This window comes from Haliotis cracherodii, unplaced genomic scaffold (assembly GCF_022045235.1).
Source record: "Haliotis cracherodii isolate W230 unplaced genomic scaffold, xgHalCrac1.p SCAF_21, whole genome shotgun sequence".
NCBI lineage: Eukaryota > Metazoa > Mollusca > Gastropoda > Lepetellida > Haliotidae > Haliotis > Haliotis cracherodii.
Window position 1 is genome coordinate 9,469,285 of NW_027266277.1, and position 20,548 is coordinate 9,489,832.

The 20,548-nt window shown below is 41.0% G+C and overlaps 1 protein-coding gene across 1 annotated transcript in view; it reads left to right on the top strand.

The window, feature by feature from the left end:
* The first annotated feature begins 8,612 nt into the window (after positions 1-8,612).
* LOC139470759 (solute carrier family 12 member 9-like) overlaps positions 8,613-20,548 on the top strand; it is a 36,790-nt gene continuing 24,854 nt past the window's right edge. The window contains exon 1 of the mRNA XM_071253045.1: positions 8,613-9,079. Coding sequence (XP_071109146.1) covers positions 8,779-9,079 — 301 coding nt within the window. The 5' untranslated portion in view covers positions 8,613-8,778. The remainder of the gene's footprint in view (positions 9,080-20,548) is intronic.

The window sequence follows — 20,548 nt, forward strand, 5'->3', positions numbered from 1 at the left end:
CACACGCACACGCACACGCGCACGAACACACATATCGCGATATGACTGAAATAATCTGAAGCGACCTTAATGCCCCTTTTACCTCCCCTGCCCATAACGTCTACCATTTCACGAACGTTTCTGTATGTTCAGCATCTCAACAACGGGCGGACGTTGCTCCTGGTATAAGGCGGTGTCGTGACGGTCTGCGCGTTGTGGTAGATCGGGAGTGGGTAAGCTGTGCTTGTAAGGTGTTCATTGTATCGATCACGCGGTACGATGACACTCTACCACAGCCAAATAACAGACGGGATAAGTATTCATATGTAAATACTCATTCAAGCACGTGGGTGACGTTCTTTCTTGACTATACTTGTTCGTCATCTTGCAGGTCCATCGGAGGAGTCTATATAGTCTGACTGGTTCTACTGGTAACAGCAACCGGAATCCACAGGTTGTCTGGCCTGTCGGGAAAAGTAATTGATTACGTCTGGTCCTGATGGTACCTTTAATATTTGGTGAAAATATTAGGGGTTCGTGTTTATTTTGGGGACTTTGGTGGTTCAGTTTGTCTTTGGCGCCGCAATTATCTGTGAAGAATATCTTCATGGGTTCAAATCTCAGATTTTGTCAGCGCCAAACCCCATCTCATGGGTTTCACCAAAGTGGCAAACATGTAAAACCTACATCAGTTTCCTCCCACTCAAGCTGACACGTGGTATAACTGAAATAGTGTTGGAAACAGGGTTAATTAGTTGAATGTTTGTGTATATACACGTGTGCCGTGGGGCATGGCGACACACAAGAGTAAACAGACTGAACAATGCGAGGACCAATATACATCATTGGAAGGACATGATATACACCACAACAGACTGGTATTGGCGAATATTACACTTTTTCAATACCGCTATTGGTTTTATATATAACGTGTGTAAGCAAACACATTGTTTATAACGAACCAATGTTGAAAGGGTACTATATTTAATATGGGGCATCGGATGTTTGTCTATTTCTGAGCGGGTGAGATATGAAAATGTGGAATTTCATTATTTATTTCCCTGTTACTCTTATTACAGGAGACATCCTCATTCGTATCTTCTAGTGATTAAGGGGTCACGGGTGGCCCAGTCGTCTAAGGCGCCGCGATTTGTTGTGCAGAGTTGCTTCCCTTGGGCACGCCAGAAACCTATTATTGTGGGTTCGAATCCCGGTTCGCCCCGATTATGTTTCTAGGTTTGTCAGGACCATACCCGTGCTCGTGGGTTTCACCGAAGTGGTAAACATCTGAGACATGCATAACACCAACTCATTCACTCACCTTTTCCTTAATACACTTTCTGAGATCGCGTGCATTACGTGTTTAACGTCCACCTTCTGTGGGGAACCAGGGACGTGCTTCTTGCATTCCACCACGGTCAGCAGTGTGTGACAGTCTCATCGTACACCGGCAACTTTGTTAATGATATCAACCACCGATATGCATACTCGATTATTTACCTGATGCAGACGTGATGTGGGTGTAATCGTTTATAACTGATGACAGCTGTACATGTTCAGTCTGACCCCGACTGGGGCGGTGTGGGAGTCTAGTGGTTAAAACGTTCGCTCGTCACGCGTTCGATTCCCGACATGGGTACAATGCGTGAAGCCCATTTCTGGTGTCCCCCCGCCGTGATGTTGCTGGAATATTGCTAAAAGCGGCGTAAAACCATACTCACTCTAACCCCGACTGGCGTAATACTTTCACGTTGACCTTCATTCATGACATCACTGAAAATATCTATCACGCGTTATTATTCGTATCATCAAAACCACACTCACTCATACCACATTCAGAGGTTTGGTTGAAAATGTCAAGCTTCGAGCTAGGGAAGAGCCGAGGATAAGTGTTTTAGCCAACTTATGAAGCATCTAAATGCAAGAAATAGCAGAATTAATCAGAACACGAACCTTATAGTGAAACAATACAGTAGGCGCGGTATAAAACGATTTCGATGACAGCTGGCGAGAGTCATGACATGTAAGATTGAGTACTTTTTCATTACCTGCCCCGGTGACTCAGTGGCAAAACAGTTGGGTTACAACACTAATACTTGAGGTTGCAGGTTCGATTCCTGTCATGGCATTCCCGTGGTAAATGAATTGTGACATTTAACCAATAAAATCAACATTAGATGCAGCATGAAAGTAGTACCTCTCACAGGGTTACTATGAGATAGCAAGACATCGACAATAATAAAGGCAAAAGTGGCAGTAGATTTATAACGCAAACGTAAAGCAGATTTGTTAATTTGGTCACGATGTGGCTCAAATATTGACGATGTGACGTGAAATCTTAACTCACTCCCTTGTTAATTTCGTCACGATGTGGCTCAAACATTGACGATGTGACGTGAAATCTTAACTCACTCCCTTGTTAATTTCGTCACAATGTGGCTCAAACATTGACGATGTGACGTGAAATCTTAACTCACTCCCTTGTTAATTTCGTCACGATGTGGCTCAAACATTGACGATGTGACGTGAAATCTTAACTCACTTCCTTGTTAATTTCGTCACGATGTGGCTCAAACATTGACGATGTGACGTGAAATCTTAACTCACACCCTTGTTAATTTCGTCACAATGTGGCTCAAACATTGACGATGTGACGTGAAATCTTAACTCACTTCCTTGTTAATTTCGTCACGATGTGGCTCAAACATTGACGATGTGACGTGAAATCTTAACTCACTCCCTTGTTAATTTGGTCACGATGTGGCTCAAACATTGACGATGTGACGTGAAATCTTAACTCACACCCTTGTTAATTTGGTCACGATGTGGCTCAAACATTGACGATGTGACGTGAAATCTTAACTCACTCCCTTGTTAATTTCGTCACGATGTGGCTCAAACATTGACGATGTGACGTGAAATCTTAACTCACTCCCTTGTTAATTTCGTCACGATGTGGCTCAAACATTGACGATGTGACGTGAAATCTTAACTCACACCCTTGTTAATTTCGTCACAATGTGGCTCAAACATTGACGATGTGACGTGAAATCTTAACTCACTCCCTTGTTAATTTGGTCACGATGTGGCTCAAACATTGACGATGTGACGTGAAATCTTAACTCACTCCCTTGTTAATTTCGTCACGATGTGGCTCAAACATTGACGATGAGACGTGAAATCTTAACTCACTCACTTGTTAATTTCGTCACGATGTGGCTCAAACATTGACGATGTGACGTGAAATCTTAACTCACTCCCTTGTTGATTTGGTCACGATGTGGCTCAAACATTGACGATGTGACGTGAAATCTTAACTCACCCCCTTGTTAACTTTACCCCCGTGATCAAATGAAAATTGAAGATAAAAAAAACAAACTTCAAAGCCAAATATAAACTATCCAACGTCACATTACAATTGACACAGGGGATTAAAAACAGGTTGATGAGTATATCTGCCGACAAGTTACAAAGACCGATGACTGACAGGCACGTGACAGATATATGACGCGACGTGCAGAAGATGGCGGAAAACGCCGCCGGGAACGTCGACTGGGCAGTAGGGGTGAAAAGTAACAGCCCTAGGCTAAATCACGATACATCTAATGGAGTCGTCATAAAGGTGCCATCACTTTATTGTCATATTCTGGTTCGGGGCCAGACATGTCGATTACTATCGTCTTGTTGTGGATAATCAATAACCCTTTGCGAGCCTATTCCGTCACTGGTGCACAGCTATTATAGAAGCGTCGTCTTGTCTTCAGTCATTGACGGATAATTCGTGAGTAGGGCTCGTCTTTGAAACAGATGTGATAACTAATATTTGCAAATGCGATGTTGGTTTGGTTAACGTGCGAGCATTTAAAATATAAGCTCTTCGTCATTAGATAAAAAGGATCAGCTTTAGAATATATTTTTATCCTTGAAAATACGTTAAACATTGCCTTGTGCTTAAAATTATCGTCGTCGTTGTCGTCGGAAATGAAGGAGGTGTTCAAGATCCCAAAGACCAACGTGTCGAGGCATGTGCTGGACCCGGGACTGAAGTACAAACGGAATTATTCCAGCTACATCAGCTTGGAGAGTTTTATTCTGGATAATGAACGCAACGGACACGACGACCTGCCGACGCCGCCCCACAGGCGACTTCTACGCTGGCTGAAAACCTTCTTCTGTGGGGCCTATGAGACACTGTTAGACCCAAGGTCTAATAAGACCATATTCAAACAACGCGTTGGAACACTGTCGGGCGTGGTGGCACCTGTGGCGTTGGGGCAGTTTGGTACCATGTTGTTTCTCAGAACAGGTAAGATACTCAGATTTATACTTTATGCCGAATTATCATGAAAGGCATAATTTTCAGAAACATTTACCAACCACATATGGCACCGGCAGATTGCTGTTGTTAGTCCAGGGGATTAATATGTACTGCATCCTTTTCAGTTATCGTGTGGGAATTCTCTTTGGAATAAATGGTTTCTTTGATCTATACTCTTCAAAAAAACAAAAACGCACAGGTAGATTTTTAGTAAATGTATCGTACCTAATAAAGTCGATATATTTAATTTGATATAATAGATACAAATATGAAAATTTGGAGCTCGATAGTAACATGTTGTCGTTGTACAAAGGCATAGAAAACTGTTCATTGTCATGTCACATAAGGCCACAAGGTTGCGCTGAACTCAGCATCTCGTGTGACCGCCCCGGGCAGCAATCACGGCTCTGCATCTCCTCGGCACTGACTGTATAAGTGTACGAATTCTGTCCTGTGGAATTCTGCGCCCTTCTGCTTGTAATACGTTGGCCAGTTTTGGGAGTGTCTGCGGTGTGTCCTGACGTTGACTTACACGTCGATCGAGGTTGATCCCAGAGGTGTTCGATTGGGTTAAGATCTGGAGATCTAGACGGCCAGGGCAAGGCGTTGATGTTGACATTATGAAGGAAGGCTACCGTGACACGACCTGTGCGCGGTGGAGCGTTGTCCTGTTGAAACAGCTCGCTCTGGCGGTCAATTGATTCATGTAGCGATTTGCTGTCAAATTTCCCTGAGCCACAACCAAGTCAGATCTCCTGGTGTAGGATATGCCCCCGCACACACACACACCCACACCACTATGACACTACCGCCACCGTATTTGTCGAATTCACGTACACAGTGTGGGGCAAAACGCTCATTTCGACGACAATAAACACGTTGTCTTCCATCTCGCCGGTGAAGAAGAAATCGTGATTCATCGCTTAACCACATTCGTCTCCAGTTTCTCAAATTCGAAGGCTGAACGATATGGCACAAACGCAAGCGTTGCTGTCGTTCGATCTGTTGTAAAACAGGGACGATAACTGGTCTTCTGGGTCGGATTCCAGCTTCGCAAAGATGTTTCTTGACAGTCTGGTCCCATATCCTCCTTAAACCAGGGATGCGTCCTGCAGTCTCCGTAGCTGTGGCATTGTGATGATGTAGGTGGAACAGTCGAATGTAGCGATCCTGTGCAGGGGCGGTATCTCTTGGTCGGCCGGTTCTCGGACGGTCTGCAGTGGTATTGAACTGTGTGCATCGGCCCCAAAGGCGGCAAATGGTGCTGTGGTGGACGTTAAAGTGGCGTGCAACAAAAGACTGCGATTCCCCTCTTTGGACACATCCTATGGCGATGTTCCGAGTCTCGGCATTTTTTAACTTGAAAAATGTTGACAATTGAATGACAAATTATTTGCTTATGCTTGCCTTTTTTATAGCCACTACCACGAGTTACGAATGCCATAACTTGCACGTGCATTTTGCTTTACTGTTTTCCTCCATGCCATTTTTGAACAAGTGTGAAAACAATGCTGTGTAAGACATTGCAAATCGACAATGCCTGCGTTTTGACGCACCGTTTATCGAATATATATCAGGCCACCAACCTTTTCCAGTAACATATATCCAGTTTATATACTGGATTTTTTGTATAGCCAGGTTCAATTAACTACATACTACCTGTGCGTTTCTTTTCTTGAAGAGTGTATTCATAACCCGATTGTAATAAGCGTTGTTCGCTTAAATGTCGACTCGTCGTTAATATGGCTGAAATAATGCCGATGCGACGTGAAGTTTAAACTCACCGATGATAGTACAACGGAAATCCGTTGTCCAGAGTTGCGCACCTTTGTTTAGCCTGGATCCTCTGGTTAAAAGCTTCATCCCAATGACGGTCTTTGTTTTGTCACCAGACGCGAGGGTTTCGCTAAGATAGAGTTAACATTTATACGACGTCTACGCCTTTCGGCTTTCCTCCCACATAACACTGAAACATCCTGATATGTCAGACAGTTCTTCAACTCGGTCACTGGTTTCACACCTATACTTTGTACCACTTTACATTCCGCATATAATTTGCAAGACCAAACAAACATGTAAGATTGAGGCATATGCAGTTTCGAGAGTGACGTATCTAACTGTATGTACATATATATAAATACTTTATTAACACGTAGAAAGTAAATATTTTCAAAAATGGGCAGCGTTCATTCTACATTTTGAAAGATCAGTTTTAGAAAATAAGATCTACAATTTCAAAAGGCAATCCAGGATACTGTCAGTGCACCTTTAATATGTAGATCGTTTTCGTACATTGAGAAGACCTCTTGAACCCTGTCAATATAAATTGCTGAGAAAGACGTCACCTGGCTTGTTTGCTCTCAGGGGGAAATTTGTCGTACATTTCAAACCCGTGTGTTAGACTGGTGTGAACCTACATCTGGCGGTTTCGTGATATTTCTATTGGTGTTCATATTACAATAGAGCGCATGGGTGGCCCAGTCGTCAGAGGCGCCGCAATTCGATGTGCAGAGTTGCGTTCCATGGGCATACCAGAAACCTATGATCATGGGTTCGAATCCCGGTTCGCCCCAATTAAGTTTCCAGGTTTGTCAGCACCATACCCGTGCTCGTGGGTTTCACCAAAGCGGTAAGACGTGAAGACAGCCATCACTTCGCGTCAAATTTAACTCACTCACTCCGACCACTCAACTAAAACATATATTCCTCATTTAGAGTTGATATGTAAACTCAATTGAAATCAATCCCACAAATAGTTCCGATCTCTAATGGCAAGCGCAGCTCCTGCCGCGAGACACGCTGACATGCCCATTAGAAGTGGTCGGAAACCAAGGTGTCCAGCTTAATGAGGTTTTGTATGTACAAGTGTAATGAAACAGACCAGTAGTGTCATCCAACTGTTGAGTACCCATGTTGTATGATTATCGCGCGAAAGGGTTACAACTGATACAAGTACATTACCCCCCACCCACCCACAGGACGAGGTGATACCAGGGTGAGGTTCTATGAAGTTGCTCTTAAACAGGGTCAGCGGTGTTGAGATGTGTCTGGGTGAAACACATGGAGACACGGGCTTTCTGTTCACCATGGTAGGCATAACGTGGTGATCGTGTTCTAAAAAGAGTCTTGATTATATAACGAACGTCTGGTGTTGGTGTCGTTGTCTTGACGTCATCATTACCGTCGTCGCTGTTCTTGGGGAGATTATATCACATGCTGTTCTAACGCTGCAATCGATACAGGACAACACACTGGAAACTGAATTATTTCTGTCCGGTAATTAAGAAACAAAGATACGCGAACTAATTCATTTCATGTAACAAATAGCAGGATTATTATGCTATCTCTACTAAATACAGTGATAGATTTTAATAGCTTTGATATGAAGAAATGACATGTAAATACCATATTCAAATTATCATTCAAATGGAAGTAGCCTATTTCATGAATACACACCACTAATCCTTCACATTATATTTTTTTATAATCTTGTGTCTAATTTGGTCATAATAGAAAACCGTGCGTCCATGCTATCATTAAACAAGGCAATTCTGCCACACGGTGGCCTTATAACGAAGCATGTATGACGCATCAACAGAGCTCGTTGTACAAAACTGACGAATATGAAGTCATGATGCACGGTCAAAAGTAGGGCTGGGACGGGTAACTCAGGTACTCTGGTCGGGTGGGTCCTGAGTAGGACCCGGGCCCGTGGTTAGTCACGTGGTATTTTGTTTGATGACAAAAACTCACCATAGCTCAGTGGTTACACTACAAGCTGCTAATGTTAGCATTTCTTTCTGATGATGCACACATTCCTTTTGACTTGTATATGTCTGAGTAAAGATAAAGCTTCAGTCAACTTCAGTGTACTGATCGTTTGATACATGTATCTACATAATTTGGCCAGGGCTGCGATAAAACAGTTCCCAATGAGACATTTTGTTCCCAACTCTTGCAGACCTGCAGTGGGTACCCGGGTAGGGCCGGGTAATAGGGGATCGGGTATCCGGGTAGTAAATCTGGACTCGTCCCAGCCCTGGTCAAAAGCACTGTATACTATATACTTAGAAAGGATGGAAATGTAATATTTTAATGAAACAGTGAATTACGCCTAATGAAGTTTCACAAACGATAATCCTTCACTATACATCGGGTAATCCCCAGCCCAGGATAAGCACGGCGACAGCTGTTCGCCTGTAATGCATGGCGCTGTACACGAACAGCTCATCTTAGTAGTGGCCGAGCGAGTGCGCTAGTGCTATGATTCACAGGGCGGTCCTTCTGCGACGATACAAGCTTCGCGAGCGACGAGTGTAGTTCCACGAGCCAGTGTCGGACAGTTATACTGGCTGGTGATAAGCATATAAACTATACACGACCACAGTGCTGCGTTGTTGTTTAACTTACCGCGACAGCTTGTCCCCAGCTCAGGACCTAACTACACATGAGAGCATTGTCGGAAACTGCAGCACTGAATTATGAGGAACGGATATGGTTCGCAACGAATTCTTGGAGAGGATACCCCAAACAGGAATTTTATTCACCTGGAGAGTCTACAGATTAATGGGGTACCGGGAGATGGTGGCAACGAAAACGCACCTCTCTTACCCCCTAGACGCTGGTACAAACGACTCTTTTCCTCTCTCTTCGGCACATTTGATGATCACTACGATGCTACATACAACGTGTTTGGGTTCCGACGCAACCTGGATACGCTGGCTGGGGTGTTCGCTCCAGTGGCACTGGGCCAGTTTGCAAATAACTTGTTCCTGCGAACAGGTAAATATATAGCCCGAATATGCAGGACTGCTACTCCTCTAATCTATACAAGTCATCCTTCCAGTTTGAATCGTAAGAGTAATTGTCATTGTGCGCTGTCTGTTAATGTACTGGAATGTAAACCAATTATTTACAATTGCTGTATATATAATTATATGGATATGTCATAGGGAAATGCCAAATAGAGGTCTGACATTTCGGCCTATCACTGAGTGAAATACTGTCAATTAGAAGAATATAAGTAGACCCTGCACATTCGTCCTCCAGGCATGACGTGCACATGAATCGTGTTTATACCTAAACCATGCAGGCTTGTAGGAAAGAATTTCAATGGGGTGGGGTGGGATAAGGTGGGGGTTTAATCCTGAGCCCAATGTTTCTCACGGTATAACAAGTTATTTGTATTTTGAAATGCATATAGCCCCCCCCCCCCCCCCCCCCAACCAAAACCTCCATCCCCACCCACCCCACCCCACCCCACCCCCTCCACTTCTGCGGACCTGTATACAATTATGTTTGAAGAAAATAATAATCAGTCACCGGAACGTGTTGATCTTCGCTGTGAGACAGAGAACAATTGTGGATGTATGACTCGACTCTTTATGAAGGTTAAACATAAAGCATCTATTCATATTTCTCCCAAGCCGTGTATACAAGCGCACCAACGTTTTCTCGTATCAGTCTTAGGTCTGATCGGACGTCGCGTTAACCCGAAATAGTGACTTTACGGCTTAGGCTATAGCTTGTTGCTGCCTGATACACCGCGATTCTGACAGGTAACGGGTGCTAGTTGTATACTTGTGTGTACCAGCTCTATCACAATGAGGGGCAGTGGGGTATCCCAGTGGTTAAAGCGTTGTCTCGTCACGCCGAAGACCAGGCTTCGATTCCCCACATGGGTGCTATGTACCATTTCAAGTGTCCCCCGCCGTGATATTGCTGGAATATGACTAAAAGCGGCGTGAAACAATACTCACTCTGTCACGATGCTGACCAGAAGACCGTCCGCAATCTACAATATGCCAACATGTGCGTTGAGTAATTTACAGAACCTCTTCGATATCCTGAAAGAGTTCTCTATAAAAGTCCTAATTCCACTGTATTGAGTAGATTATGTCCTCTATGTCCTCGATTCCCAACATGAGTACAATGTGTGGAACCAATTTATGGTGTCCCCAAGCCGTGATATTGCTGGAATTGCTAAAAACGGCGTAAAACCATACTCACTCACTCACTCTTACATTGTACATACATATGGAACTACATATCGTGGTAGGATGTGCCGATCGGTGATAATAAATAACCGATTTTTCCATGCCATAGACACGTAAAGCTGCCATGATTAAGCAAACATGATCTTAGTTCCGGCAAAAGATTTGTTGAACAATACAAATTTATGTATAAAATCGCGTCTACGCAGCATAAATCTTCAATACATAGTTATTGGTCGAAGATCCAGTGACGCAAAGATCGCCATTAACCAGCAACGTGAATTTGAAATCGAATAATAACGCATCTTTATGGATGAAATATATTCTCTCAGTAATAATCGATACCCAAACTTGACAGTTGCACCTGTCGTTGGATGGATCTTATTCTTTTAAATATACATATCCCTTCTATCGGATATTCAATGTATGAGCATAAATAACATAAGTCAGTTTCTCACGCTCTCGTTAGTTTTCCTAACCAGCTATATGTATATATAGTAATAATTAAAAATTTTGAGTAAGATTGAACACAGTTTTAATAGGCTAGCGCTTTCAACTCGTACCACGTACGAGTCTCATCAGGCCATAACGGACATGAAGTAGTAACATATTGTAACGTGACATTACGTGAGAACTATGACGTCACAATACCAAGGTGCCAATGGCCAAATAACTTACGCCTTTCCATTTAATTTAGGCGCGTATTTATGAATGAAATGTACAGCATCACATATGTACGGCATTTGTTAGTCTGTTAGTCTATTACCCTGTTCACATGCACAACATTTACTAACGTAATTTTTCACATGTGTAACTATACATACGTGAAAATCAACTTAGGTGTGTAAATACAGTATGTAAACACGTTGTTTGTCAATCAAAGTTGAATCAGAAGAGAGTTACTTCACCGACAATTTCGCGTGCAGCAACATGTGTTTGAATTAATTTGTACACAAAGTTTTGACTCCTTGAAACAAAAAGAAAACACCGTCCGTTCAACTCTCTATATACGCATAAAAGTTGGAGAGTGTTGACAATTTGTTTGGTGTTGGCAAAAGAACAGATATTAATAAGATCATCCTCTTACGTTAACATAAACGTTCACATTGCAATATATACACACAGTGCAAATTTACATTAACATTTGTACCTGCTCCAGACATGATGCAAATTTGTTCCTGGTGTAAATATACACACATGAGTAAACGCGTTCACATGACAAGTATACTCACGTGTGTATATCTACACACGTATGCACATATATATACACAAATATGTATAGAGGCGCACGTGAACGGGGTCAACGATTTACGCACAGAGTTAGGAAAAACCGAGTTCATAAAAAATCGTATGTTTACTCGTGCTAATATCACTTCACATGCACTAGTGTATCGTTAACGACACCGAGCGCCATTGTTCACGTCATTTGAATCTTATTGTGACGTAAGGTTGTAATGACGACACACTAAAAACGACGCCATAACTGAAGTCTGTGGCGCTGTCGACAATTTGTGGTTTTCTAAGACGGCGGTCGTGATCAGTGCATATTTTCTAAAGGGCAGCTCAATAGGATTAAGATTTAATGGCTAATAAAATAAATTATAACGCTCGCGTGTGTGTCCTACTGATTTACGAAACTCTTGTAAGAATTCGTGTTTCTCTCGGGAAATACAAGAATTCTGACACTCGTTTTATAAACATCAGAATGACACAGATGCTCAAAAATAATAACTTCTATTTATACAATGATCATATCATGTGTACAAGCCAATCCATTGTGAATGTGCAGTGACAGACTTGTCTTTGCGGTTAGTGGTATGGTCTGGCACATTTTCAATATTTTTCTCTTTTTCCATATGTTGCCTGGCATTCCATGAAATATGTGGATTGATGAAAGTTATTAATATATTCGGCAAACACATCACATAGATGAAAATGTACAAAATAAACCTGCATTAATGTATGTAGAATTTTAAAATTCATCTACAGTATGTGCATTAATCATTAGAGTGAGCGAATGAGTTGGGTTAACGCCGCTTTTAACATTATTCAAGCTTAATGTGGGAGGAAAGCCCGAAGTGATGCAGGTCTCAGACGTTTACCACTTCATTGAAACCAACGAGCACGGGTATGGTGCTGACAAACCTAGAAACATAATCGGGGCGAACCGGGCTTCGAACCCACAATCGTAGGTTTCTGGCGTGCCCAAGGGACGCAACAACAAATCGCGGCGCCTTAGACGACTGGGCCACCCGTGCCCCCTTAGAGGATACGAATGAGGCGTTATAGCCAGACCGCGGTTTAACGTGTCACGGTCGAGGTATTTATATAGTTACGAACGCGGTATTGTCGGTTCGTGATGTCACGTTGCCCCAAGCAACGATGTAACAGAAAAACATGAGAAAAAAGTTTTGGATTATTAATTCCAAATAAACTGCCTGACAAAAGAAAGCATACACCCATGTTTTTAAAATTAACAAACAAGAAATGTTTTTTTTCAATCGTTATGTATTTGAAACGGGTATCATTGTTGTGTTTTGGACCTTACGTTTGCAGTGTAACGGCGACTGTTTACAGCCTGTAACGTTTTGATAACGTTTGTAAGTTTTTGGTCATATCCAATTTTTAAGTGTATACTTTCTTTTGTCCTTCGCTGTAGTCCATTTTACCTAAGTTAACAATTCACGACCAAACAATAAATCCACAAGGCCATAGACTCCGACCTCTCACAAGCACGACAGCTGACAGACGAAGCAGACCTTTGGTTCTTGACGCGACTAAGGGACGCAACTCTGTACCCTATAAAACCATATCAGTCGAGGGTATGTTATTTAATATATAAAACATAACACCTGTACTGGCACAATCGTCAACGACATGGGCCAAAGCAGCGTCTCCGTGGACGAAGCATCATAAATCAGACATGTGCTAGCTTCAACGTGTTGAAAGTAATAACGTTAAGGAGAGAAATCGATAGATAATGTAGTGTTTGCTGAAGATTGTCAAAACCTTTTAACATCAATTTTGTAAGTATATATCGACGACCCAACATAGCCAGGATGACATAATTTATTTCAGATATTTTAATATTATCATTATTATTTTAATTATTATTATTAAACATTTTGTTGATTATACTATGGCTAAGTAGCTAAGCCGTAGATAAACTGTGTGCCTAACAACCAGTGAAAACGTTAGAAGAAATTCTTGCTTACAAACTCTATATTCATAAGTTGAAAGTCCCTTGACAAGCATTATATGACATACATGTGTATGTGAATTGGTGAAAGTTATTTATGTATTCGGCAAACACATCACATTTATGAAAAAGTTCAATAAAAACACGGAATAATGTATGTAGATTATTCAATTATTAACGATATGTGCATTAGTCACGAGAGGACACGAGTGAGGCGTTTTAGCGAGACAGCGGTTTACGTGTCACGGTTGTGGTATTTAATTGTCGGTATATGAAGCTTATGTTCCTGGAGATTTATTTTTTTTTATCTTAATTAGAAGCTCAAATTATATAGCCAATATGGCCAGTATTAAATCATTTACAAGATACTTTGATAAAGAAAAACAAACAAATTGTAAGCCTTGTACCTTAAAAACGTGGTTACATAAGGATCTATGGGATACATTGCGTACCTAACAACCGGAGAAAATGACGTTTGAAGAAATCTTGCAAAGAACTTGTTCATAACTTGAAAGTACCTTGATATAAATCATGAATGACTGTGGTCTTTGAGAGCAAGTACTTTAGAAAGTATATAGTATATAGAGAATACTACCCTTATTCTCGTCAGATACCATTTTTACGAAACGAGTGGACTTTCTATGGTATCTGACCGAAAGTTCACGAGTTTCGTAAAAATGGTATCTAACGAGAATGAGTGTGGTATTTTATTTATTACCCACGGTAAATATATATTAAAGTGTAAATACATAACAACTTTCGTTCGTTGAAAGACCAAACTGAAACCAGTTGCAAAATCTGGTTGCGCATGAATATTGATATATGACCAAATATGGGCATTGTTGACATGTTTATGCATACGCATTAACAACATGCGCCTGCTGTTCTGTTTGAAAACAAACCAGCACCGACCCTCAAGATGCTTTTGGAAGAAAGTCTTCAACTTATGGTAATTCAAGCGCAATGTTGTTAGTACGCAGGACACCGATAAGAAAATTTGAGATGTCACATTAGCGCCGCGCTTTGAATATCGGACCAACAGTCGCTCGCACTGCCGTGGTCCCGTCTGTGCAATCAAAATGGTTCGGTTTCCTTGATCTATCAGCTGAATTTATATCATGTCCGTACCATTTTGGAAGAGGGAAATCAGACTGTTCGCCAAAGACATTCATGTTAACTGTACCACCCTTTACTGAAGACGTGAAAATCAACAAACTCAAATCCGCCTTCTTGTCAATGACAGCTTCGAACGATCGAAGGGCAAGGTCGCCACCGGAATAAGAAAAGATAACCGCGATCCACTCACAGCGTTTTACGCTAGAGATAGGGAATGTTATTGTTCACATTTGGGATGTTTGGGGCCACAAAATCAGAAGTCAGGCACACTTCCACGGAGTTTTCGAATGATTTGTATCGGAACTGTGAACTTTAAGTGATCTGGTCGTGCAGTCGTGTACGTTCATTCATGAACAACACCTCCCGAAACAGCGCCACAAAATACGCTTCAAAGGGGACACCGATGGCACAACCGGATCATCCCAAGTAAGTCTCGATATCTGTTCAGATAGTTTAAGCAGACTTCATTTCACCACGCTTATCCTTTTACGTTAAATCAATTTGAAAGTTGCGAAAGTGGACGGGTGCGTCACGCTCAAGGGACGCGCTCGATCGGCAGTCGTACATTGTAAATCGATTTATAGATCTAGCTCGATTATATGTCTGTAGAAGCTCTATGCATAACTTATATAGAATGCAAACCGAATTTGATGCGTGTGACTATCTTGTTTGGTTTAATACAGTGTTTGTAAATATCTCTCATTCTCATGAATTTCTTCAGTTCTGCCTTGTAATCGCAAAATGAATGACGTCTCGCGATTTTTTGCGAATGAAAAAAGTAGTCCCGGTGTGACAGAGGTCACGGTTATCCAATCAAAACGAATAAAACAAGGTCAACCTTGTACGACACACGTGTGACGTACGGATTTAGTATCTTACCACCTGTATCTTCACCACGTGGGTAATAAATATATATATAATTAAATAAGTGGAGTAAGATTGAACACAGTTTTAATAGGCTAGCGCTTTCAACTCGTACCACGTACGAGTCTCATCAGGCCATAACTGAATAACGGACATGAAGTAGTAACATATAGTTACGTGACGTCATAACATTTAGGAAACTATGACGTCACAATACCAAGGTGACAATGGACAAATAAGTTACGCCTTTACATTTAATTTAGGCGCGTATTTATGAATGAAATGTTGCTCTTTTTGAAACAATGTAGGTTCATGATCAAAATTTAGCTTACATAGCGGGAAAACTAAAAAGTTGCCGTTTCCACATGCTTCTAAATGTTCACTGAGTGGAATTGTGCGGTTGTGGGGTTGCTTTATTTGTAAACGGTGAAGATTCATTTCTTCTTTTTAATTTAAGTTCTGTCTTTCCGATATACTTTTCATTGCATCCACTACAAACAATCAAGTAAATAACATTTCTAGTATCACAAGTCATATTTTGTTTTACAGTAAATTAAGTGTTCTTGGTAATTTGGACTGAACAGCCTTCAATTATATTGCTGCAAGTTAGGAAACGTTTGTCACCGCACTTAGAAACCTGTGGAGTGATGACAACAGAATCAAATTTAGAACTTGTCAAAATCTTTCTAAGATTTTTGGGTTATATATATATATATATTCAGCTCGACCTGCTTCGGGATCATCCCATCAAATAATAGGTATGTTAAACGTTAATACAAGAGAATATCATGTCTCGATTATCCGACGAATTAGATCCCATTTGGCGTCAGGGGCAAAGTAGCTGACGCCGCACATTAATATTTTAATTATAAATATGTATGTGTCTTATCATATATTTTATCGATATAATTTTTATTATCATTTGCAAATATTTACTCATACCATTAACTGGTGGTTTAGCCGAATACAGATTAATCAGCTTGTTTAATCAATATAAATACCTCATGTTTAACACACCTGGAGTCGGACATTCAGACTCCATATACATACATACGTATGTTTTAACCGCGTATGTATATTTACATCATGCGTGTAATTACATCCTTAAATGGTGATTGGATTGTCTGCACTGAGAAATTTGAGACGATCCCTCAGTGTTTCCACAACAGCAATTTACAGCGCCTATCAGCTGTCACCTGTCACTGCACCGAAGCCGCCTTGGCGACGCAATCATGTCGATTTCGGGAAGGTTTAACCGTAATCTCCACGTGAAAACAGTGCGTTCAAACAGTGGGTTGCCGCCCCAGTCGGGCGTTAACATTATACACAACATTTGAACATTCACTTTCCTGAAAACAGAAATGTTAAACGTTACTTTTAGAAATATTTGACCTAAGGATATGTACACCTTGGTCACCATTTTAGTCTATAGCTTCGTGGTTTACAGATTTTTGCATTTGTCAAATATGTAATAACTAGACATTATAGAAATCAGACATTGTATACAGCTTGGTCTTTCTTTCTTTGTAACCCGCTTCACTGAAGAGTCTTTTATTTGTTTGAAAATGTGGAGACATACTTGTAAATCAGAGTGTTGGAACGTATAGCCTTAAAATTACTCTTCAGGCATACCATACCATAATGATAATGATCATTCATAAATGATTGATGGGGAGGTCAGTTAAACCCTAACAGTAAATTATCCGTTATACCCAATGTAGGAATCGTTACCGAGACTAATGTTTAACCTATGTTTCACCTTATAAGTTACCGAGTGTGATGCCAGTTTAGACTTTTGTACCAGGTGAGCTACGGTTCCATTGCGGTAGCTTTCCAAGCCTCCACTAGCCTGTCTGGCATGACATTGATACTGAGAGATCCAATGACTTGCGGCATCCGATAACAGATCTATGTATTAGTGTGCCTGATGTCGTCTGCCGTTACGTGTGGACATGCATTGGTGTAGATATAGGTTTCACAGCTGCCCACGCCACCATTGGTCACTCAGATTATCCTCCATTATATATTCCCTTCAATTTTATCAGATATACATAATCTACCTTTCATCAAACATTGAACATACCTTGAAAAAAAACATCGTCATCGGTGAACTATCACTGCTTCAACTATGAAAGATCCTATCAAGTCTTTAGTGGCGTTTAGAAATGATACACATGAGGGAGAATTTATGGAGTTCAATCGAAGTAAGCATATACGATGTGTTCCTCACAAATTCTCTCTGTAATGTCAAAGATCATGTTGGTGTTTCGTTCAAAATGCTCAACTTTTAGGATTATAAATATTTATCCTTCAGTGAGTGAAATTAATACATGTAAATGAGTGTGCATTAACCGGAGGCACTCGGGCAGACACGTGTATATGACGACACGCTGTGGTGCGTTAATCAGCTTTATATCATCAACAGCTGCTCTGAGGCAAATGATGATAACTCTACACGGTACATGGATGATGATTCATATATTAATATAATGCATTACAAGTATACATTTTACGTTGTCAATGTCAGGTCTTAAATATTCTGCCATCTACTTTTTCCCTGGAGTATGTGGTAAAAATATCATCAATATTGATACAATAAAATAACATTTCGTTAATTGTTCTTGAGTTTCAGTAAATATTAAGTATATGTGATGATATGTTTACGGCATTTGAGAGTAAAGGGACGATTTAATTATTCTTTATAAATATGTATTCGTGGTGTAATTTGCCACTTGTAAACCAATTCTATATCTGCACAAAATAAGGTGACTCGTGGCAATAAGTGATATTTAGTTTGTAGTTGGGGACATGCATGGGAAAACATGTCTCATGACATTGCCCTGTGTATCCATCACTTTGACATACATGTCATGGCACAACTGATGAGCATGACATGTTTTTTTCATGCGTCAGGTAGCTTATGCATGTGCTCATTTATCATATACGTTTATATATGTATGTATATATGAATATGCTTGTGGTATCGATGTAATAAAGCCAATCCGAAAAGCTTGGTCTTATGATCCGATGAATATGCAAATGAGGGACTACTTTCAAACTCCATAAACCAGTGCGGTGCCTTCTTTCTCAATTAACTATAGATTGTCGTCCCCAATATGCTCAGAGGGGATTTCCAATGTGTTGCCGAAACATGGCGACAAACATGGCTGCAGTTCATTAGGAACTATATGGGCTGTTCACTCAAAATATGTATTCATGCGCAATTTCTAAACTTTTTTTCATTCAGTGAAGTCTTAAACAACCTTTATTGGCATTTTATGACATTATATGGTAAAGACAACTTCATTACCGAGTTGATTACAGGGGGTGCTGCTCCAGCCTGGTTATCTCCCTTTAGTATACCAGGGCCCACTTGCACAAAGCGATCATAGCGCTAAGATGATCGTAACTCCCATACTTTAACATAGGCTTAAAATAATCTTAGCGCTAAAATCGCTTTGTGCAAGCGGGCCCAGGTGAATGAGTGGTCACGGGTCACGATTTTAAAAAGCATGACGTGTTTCGTACAGGTGAGATGCGACTTAGTTTGTATACAGTAAAGAAAGAATAGAGAAGGTCCGATACGTCTATGTAACAACCTGTAGCAAGGGAAACACGATGAACGATGGAATTGCGTAAAAATGAGGTGAAATGGGGTTTAGCACCGCCCCTTAAAGCCGAACCCCAGGCAGGGTAACAACAAGTACCATCTTTTAACGCTCTTGGTATGACGCTGCGGGTCGAACCCAGGACCTTCCGCTCTCCGAGCAGAGGGAGACACGGAGACCACGGAGGCGGTCTCCGTAAATATTAGTACAGACTGAGCGCTGTATGGTGCAGTCAGATCAAAGAGGTATAAGATATATACGTCTTTGGTCAAATACATCTCTGAAGGCTTCACCAGTGCCGAATCCGCTAAATAACAGGCAAAACCACAAGAAACGTATGTTTTATCCCATGTTTAGGTGTATTTTGCTATTGATATGGCACCCCTTCATACGCAGGGGACATGTGTTCACAGCATCGTCATGAGCTTGTGAACTGCAGTCTCCCTAGTCACCGTCCATAGTCACCAATCCGTGTAATGAACACAAATCCGAATGTAAATTATACACCTGACGTATATACTTTATGCTCATATTTTCATTATTTTCCATAAATACATCTATCATGTATAAATCAATATATAAACAAATATATGAACATCAAATTATCTGTACCAGGTGATATATACACTACTCAAAACAAGATAAAGAACACTCACAATTGAAAGGTTGTGTTGCAATACCGAAAAGCTATGACAGATAACTGTAGTCATATGAAAACATCGGGTGCTCTTTAACTTCTTTTGAGTAGTATACATCCTAGCAATCAGCCTGCAGCGTGTTACGGTCGTACAGGTATGGAGAGTCTAAAAACATACCTGTGAATAATTGACATTTATTAAGGTATTTGATATGGACCATGACCATTCGTCATAAGGGTTGTCAGTATACATGTGTTTTCTAACTGCGTTGCAACATTATTCAAAGTTAGGGATTACGTTCTCGAAACCCTTGTCTACTGATCATTTTGAACCAGACCAAACAATCAAGTGACTGTTATTATGAGAAAAAGATTCGGGCCATCGAGGTACGATAACACCGACTCAACCTCATTAGCACTATTGGCATATTTAACTGTCGTGTTAAAGGTGACCAAATGATCCATGAAAAGGATTAAAACCGGTTACAGGTTCCGTTTCAGAGTAGTGAAAAATCGACAATTTTGGAATTGCCCATGCAAAAATGGCCAAAATGTAGTCAAAATATTAATAAGCCGTGTGAATTTCATAACCGCCTGCGCTTGCTTCCAGTATATTGGGGGAAGGATATATATTACACCATTGCGGGTTTTCATGTATTAGGTGTACCCATGCCTACAGGGTACACCACAGCCAAATACCCAGCACGGCAGCATATTTCTCAAGGCACTAAAGTGACTGTAAGTAATCTCTGTTGTTCGAAATGGACAAAATTGGCTACCGCGTTGTCATGAAATATGTCCAAATGAAAGATGATCCACCAAGATCAGGACGAC